The sequence below is a fragment of the Myotis lucifugus genome, unplaced genomic scaffold, assembly GCF_000147115.1.
Source record: "Myotis lucifugus unplaced genomic scaffold, Myoluc2.0 scaffold_396, whole genome shotgun sequence".
Classification (NCBI taxonomy): Eukaryota; Metazoa; Chordata; class Mammalia; order Chiroptera; family Vespertilionidae; genus Myotis; species Myotis lucifugus.
In genome coordinates, this window is record NW_005871444.1 from 610,053 (window position 1) to 616,752 (window position 6,700).

Consider the following 6,700-nt stretch of genomic DNA (forward strand, 5'->3'; position numbering starts at 1 on the left):
TAGGTATTAAAGTACAACGTTTCATACATTGCGATGTATGAATTCCACAGCTGCAGAAATAAAGCTATACGTCAGGATTTTTAAACTGGCTTTTTCATCATAATGTTAATTTAAATTATTTTTAAAGTGAAAACATAAGTAATATACATGCCCGCTATAGTGCAATGCTTTAATTCATGCTACCCCGCCAGCCAGGAACCCAGGATCACAGCAAATGCTCCAGCAGAGAAGGTCTAGAGACGTCTATCCACATCCCAATGAAACCACCCCCCTCCCAAAGCCCCAGGAGCAACAGAACAGCTCACTCCATCAAGACAAAGTCCTAGGTCCCAGAATACCATGGACTTGCCCTCACATTAAGTCGAAGAACCCTGTCTACCCTCTTCCTCAAAGACCCTTATCCCCAAACACCATTCAGGAGTGTTTCCTAACATTCCAGCTGAGTCCGTAGAGTTATAAAGGACAAGAACAGACATTACTAGATCGTTCACTGAGTCTCAGGAGGGCTTCTGTGCCCAGAAAATGTTAGGGGTGAGTGGGAATGATGGTGCAAGGGCTTGGTGGGTGAGCTACAGGTTCCCAAGCCCACGTACAATCTGTCTGTGCTCCTCTTATGAAGACATATCAAGGAATCCTCCTTGAAATATTTTACATTTCAGCTGGAACCACACTCGGTTATTCCTGAAACATGAACTTATAGACACAAAACATTGCAGATTCCGGGGCCTTCATTAGAATGAAGACCTTGTCCATACCAAGGACCCAACAGGGAGGCCCAATACATAATCAGGCATTCCGGTTTCAAATCTGTTCTTAATTGTTAAAGTGACTCTGGGCAAATCATTGTCCCACCCCGTGCCTCAGTTTACATATCTGTAAATGAGACATTTGAACTAGGCCAATGGCTCCCAAATTGGCCGTGGTTAAAAATCACCTGGACCACTTCAGAAATTTGAGGCATCATCTTCAAAAGTTCTGAGTCACTCTGTGGTTTAAGGCATATTTTATTAATAATTTCCCAGGGCACCCTAATATTACAGGCAAGACTGGGGACCCAAGCATTGGACAGTCTCTGGGGTTTCTGGGCACCTCCCTGTAGTCTTCTGCCTGGTTCTTATCTTCTAACTTGGAATTGCATATGGTTCTGGTTCTGCCATCCCCACTCACCGGTCCTGTCTTGTCACCGAGTAGCTGGAGTATGAATTCTAGGCACAGCTTCACCCTATGCTGCCTGCTGGTGTGCAACCTATGACAAATCATTTTGCCTCTATGATTCTTTCCCTTGTTTGTAAAGGGAAACATGTAAATAAATTAATTGCAAGTGTCTCTTACAACATATTCTATTAGTTCCTGGCTATTGAGGACACTTGGGACAGAGTTGTAAACAAAATATCTAATATCCTGATTTCCAGAACTATTTCAACACATTCTTTGAGAACCTTGTAAGGATCCAGATGTGTTTCCCCAGTGGGGTACCATTCCTGCCTTCTGTTCACAGACAGCTGTCTGACCTTGAGTTCCCCTTCCCAGCCACTGAACCATAGGTGAGTTGTCCAACCGACTTTAGAAGATGCTCAGTGGGAAGACGCCCAGGAGAAGAGACAGAGGAGAGGCACGGGGACCACTTCCTTAAACAGCACAGCCAGGCTTCTGGGCAGACCAGCTGCTGAATCAGCATAGCGTAAAGTTTCATTTTAATTTTTTATTGTGGGATTTCTCGAACTCAGTTTTAAAAAAAAAAGAGAGAGAGAGAGGGAGGGAGGGAAATTGCATAATCAAAGAGACTTGCCAACGGAGACCTCTGAGCTCCCGGTGGAACTAAGACCCCTGGGTGGGTCAACACTGGGATCTGACCCAGGTCCCGCTAAGGCCCCACAACATTCCACTCCTGTGGTTCATGCCAGGATCCCAGGACCTCTATTCCCTTTTGTTTCTGGGACACCCTTTTCCCTTCTTCATGTACCACCCAGACATTCCCAGAGGTCTATTTTTGCCACCTATCTTCACTTGGAAGCAATTTTAAGGAGAACTTTTACAAAACACCAAGAATCACATGCTGGGTTTCTTCCTAGCAATGTTCTAGACAGTAGAGTCACATTATTTGACTATTGATTAACAGCTAGCTTATTGATCACCTACCACATGTACTTACTCTGCAAAGCAAGTTATCAGTGTCAGATAATTTAATATTTGCAATAAACTCCATTTTCACATTTGAAAAGTAAAGAATAGGTAAGGAATTTGCAGTATAAAAAATGAAATAACTGTGCCTTCTCTGACACAGATATTAATTCGTGTTCCTAGTAACCAAATTCAGACTTTCAATCTGTTCTGACTCTCCCAGGGCTGAGAGCTAAGAACCATTACCTGCCGTTCTTGACATCCTAGGGTCTCTGATTAGATCCTTTGAAAACAATCATAGATGACTTAAATTGTAGAAGAGCTTAAATATGATTTAATCCAGAAATAGCAACTATGTTACATAGTAGTACCACCTTCTTTTACTGTACCCATGGCAGACATCACTAATCAATCACAGTATTTTATATTCACCATCAATTTGTGAAGCTAATACATGACTGAAAACTATTTGTCATCCCTGAACTTGTGAAAACCCCTAATTTTATAGATGAGGACAATCTCTGAGTCAAGATTTGCCCACTGTCACATTGGACAAGTCATTGGCTAGTTTTTGGCTAAATCAAGACGAGGTTCAAGTTACTTGACATTTAATTCCCTTTCCTTTGACTAACCCTTATTTACCCCTAAATGACTATGATTTCCCTATTTCTGTCACCTGCTCATATAGAAGGCCATCTGATATAAGAAACTGAATGTTTTAATCACCAGGAAAAAAATAGAGCAGTTAACATACACATGTAAAATGAAATATGAGCAAAATAAAGCTGTGTTTTTTCTTTTTATTTACTTTATATTAAAACATAACATATGCAGTATAGAAATTTCAAGTGCACAACTTCACAAATTTCACATATGTAGACAACTATTTAAGCACCACTCCCTTGATTAAGATATAGAACATTCCTGCCTCTCAAAAGCTCCCTTATGATGTCAATATCACAAAGGAAACCACTATCCCACGTATTTTTTAAATATATTGGTATTGATTTCAGAGGGGAAGGGAGAGGGATAGAGATAGAAACATCAATGATGAGAGAGAATCATTGATCAGTTGCCTCCAGCACGCCCACACTGGGGATCAAGCCTGCAACCTGGGCATGTGCCCTGACTGGGAATCGAACCGTGACCTCCTGGTTCACAGGTCGATGCTCAACCACTGCACCACGCCGGCCAGGCCACACATTTTGGCTTATTACTTTTTAAACTATGGAATTGAATGGAGACATTTCATCAACTTTCTAATTGACATCTGTAGACCACTTCACCCAACAAAAATGAATGAAGGCATCTGGGAGGCCTTCCTCAAGCAGACTTGTTCCACCGGAACCTGCATAAAATATTTGGCTTCTTCATATGACTTTACCTGAAAAGAAACCTTAGTGTCTAAATAAAATATTTGGAAACCACCAGCCTAGAAGGACAGCATGTGCTGCCCAGTTCTTGGGCTCCACAAGATTTGAAAATTCCCGATTCCACCATTCTGCCGAGTTCTATCGAGCGACCTGTGTGGCTTTCAGAGGAGCCTGACTAATTTAGGATGCAAGCACCTGAGTCTGATAGAGAATCCAGGCAAAGCCTAGGGCCCCCTCCCAGGCCTTCTTGGCCCTGGGGAGGGTCAAACCCTTGATTCTCTTCACTCCACTGTGACCTGGGCTTCCCTTCTTCCTTTCTAACAGATCCCTTTCCATTTCAAAGAAATTGCAACCCTTCCTGATCTAATGAGATCACTGCCTACACTCTGCTGGGCACAGCCACATACCCGCCACCTCTGCTCCACACGGTCTAAGCAAACAATGGAAACCCCACAGCTTCCTTCTCTGTGTCTGGAAATAGCCCCCAGGTCCTAGTGCCTACTCAGCACATTCAGGGTCTTACTTCATCCTTCCTGGATCATGACGCTGGCCATGCTCTCTGCCTCCTATAAAAGGCAGACAGGATGGCCAGAGCAGCCAGAGGAGCAGAGAGGTCGAGGCCAATCCTGAAATCTGCACCTCTCAGGCCGAAGCTCACATTCACACCCTCCACCATGAAGGTCTCCGCCACCCTGGTGTGCCTGCTGCTCACAGCAGCCGCCTTCAGCACCCAGGTGCTCGCCAACCCAGGTAAGGCCCTTCTCTGCCTAGGGCTTAAGGTTTTCATGACTGCAGGTACGAACCTCTCAGCATGAGTCATCCCAGGCTTGTTGCAAAGCCTGAGAGGGAGAAAGTGAAGCCAAGAGGGGAAATGAGAAGAGCAGTCATGTCCCAGCTGGTCAGAGGCAGAGCCAGAATTTGGTGCCCGGTCCCTCTGACCTTTCCTGAGACCGGCTTTGGGACACTAAATGCAGCCACGACATCAGTGACTCTCTCACTGTTTGGGGATGTGGCACCGAAAAAAAGGACCATTTCTCGTTGTGGCTGTGAAGGGCATTTCGGGAAGTAGTGGAGAGGAAGAAACGCCTGTGGGAGGTTTCATGTTTTTATTGTGGGCAGTGGAGTTTCCAGAACAGTGGCTGCATCAAGCATCGAAGGCATCTCAGCATGTGACATGGGTCGGCTCTCAAGCTAACGGGACAAAAAGCTTGGATGCAAAGTCTTAGAACGTATCTTTCCAGCGTCAGAAATTTTGGATCAGTGGCCCCTTATAATAACACCACAGGATTCGCCTTGTTACTCAAGATTTTCCCCTTCCCCGTCATTCGCGAGGGGCCCCATAGTTCACTAGAGGAAACTAACTCACAGGTAGCATTTTATCTGAGGGATCTGGGCGAAGGCACTGAACTTGGGAGTGGTGGGTCCTCGGGTCTCCTGTATTTGCTTTGTCTTCCCCTACCTACCCCTCCTTCCCTTCCAGATGCATGATCACGACACATCCTCACTGTTCTCATTCTTCACAAAATGTTTTCCAGAGTCCGTTTCCATCCCCATGACCTGCTGCCATAGTGTGGTCGATAAGGTGGTCCGCATCCAGAGGCTGAAGAGCTACACAAAAGTCACCAACACCCAGTGTACCTGGGAAGCTGTGATGTGAGTGAACCACGTCCTGACACCCTGAGTCGAAAGCTCTGAGGTCAGGACTCATGTCCACATGAGCCAGAAAAATGCATCATCTAATCAAATGGGCCTTTTTACCCTAGAGAGAAACTGAGCCCACGAGAAGGGGCCTCCCCTCCCCCCAGGCTCCCCTTCTAGGAGCTTGGTCAGATCACCCACGTTTCTTCAGCCAGGAGCCTGCAGGGCTTCCCCAGGGACAGCAAGAGCAAGCTTCCTTTTCAGGCCTCTTCCTCCCGACCTCCCATCCTTCCATCCTTCCCCCTCCTCTGTCCCAATCCAGGCCCCTCACCAAGGGAGCAAGGCTGGGAGCCAATGAGTCACACTCCTGGGCAAAATCCTCAAGGTGCTCCATCTAATTGTGCCCACAGCTTCAAGACCAAAAAGGACAAGGAGATCTGCGCGGACCCCAAGGAGAAGTGGGTCCAGGATACCATGCGCCTCCTGGACAGCAGGGCCCAAGCGCTGAAGCCTTAACACGTCACACCTGGATGGAGAGACCGTCAGAGCCTGAGGAAACCCTTATTTATTTCCCCTCAACCTTCCCCGGGTGCAGATGGCATTATTTTATTACCATGTACATAATGTAAAGCAAAGCATTTCTTAGATAATATTTAATTAAGTATAAGCTATTGATGGTTTGACTTTATCTGCCGTAAATCCTAATGAATGAAAAATGCCAAATCCGGCGACCTTTTCCTTTCCTGTGAGCCCAGCTAAGTTCACCGCCAGGTGTGATCCTTCTCCCTCTCACGTGCCTTCAGTGTTGGGAATCCTCCCGTGGGTCGTCGGAGTGAAACACTTCTGGACTTTTGTAAATGTAAGCTATGTAATGTTGTTGATGAAATTAATGTTATTAGGTAACTATGGAATTTTCAAATAAAAATATATATAGTGTTAAACTACTTGGTCTTATTTTTTACGGGATAACATTTAGGTGGGAGGGAGAAAATGGCAGCAACGGGTGGCAATTTGGGGTACAGGGGCCATCCTCTAAGACAGTGGTTCTCAACCTGTGGGTCGCAACCCCTTTGGTGGTCAAACGACCCTTTCACAGGGGTCACCTAAGACCATCCTGCATATCAGATATTTACATTATGATTCATAGCAGTAGCAACATTACAGTTATGAAGTAGCAACGAAAATAGTTTTATGGTTGGGTCACTGTATTGAAAGGGCCAGAAGGTTGAGAACCACGGCTCTAAGAAGTCTTTTGGAGTCGACTGGGGGTCAGGGAGTACCTAGCAGGGCCAGATCAAGCTGTTTCAGCCCTCTGGCTCTCGCCTGTAACATGACATGCCCTTATCCCATAGGTCTTACTTCCCATCTTTTCTCGCCACACCTAACTTCACCAGCCTCTCTCTCTCTCTCTCTCTCTCTCTCTCTCTCTCTCTCTCTCTCCTCTCTTTGTTGTTGTTGTTGTTAATCCTCACCCGGAGATATTTTCCCATTGATTTTTAGGGAGAGTGGAAGAGACAGGGAAAGACATCGATTAGTTGTCTCCTGCATAAGTCCTGACCAGGGCCCGG

At 45.7% G+C, this 6,700-nt stretch overlaps 1 protein-coding gene across 1 annotated transcript; it reads left to right on the forward strand.

The window, feature by feature from the left end:
• The first annotated feature begins 4,124 nt into the window (after positions 1-4,124).
• Positions 4,125-6,025, forward strand: LOC102436404 (C-C motif chemokine 8-like). Its single transcript, XM_006102056.3, has 3 exons — positions 4,125-4,244; positions 5,030-5,147; positions 5,543-6,025. The coding sequence occupies exons 1-3, from the start codon at positions 4,169-4,171 to the stop codon at positions 5,646-5,648; spliced, it is 300 nt and encodes a 99-aa protein (XP_006102118.1). The 5' UTR covers positions 4,125-4,168; the 3' UTR covers positions 5,649-6,025.
• Positions 6,026-6,700: the final 675 nt, after the last annotated feature.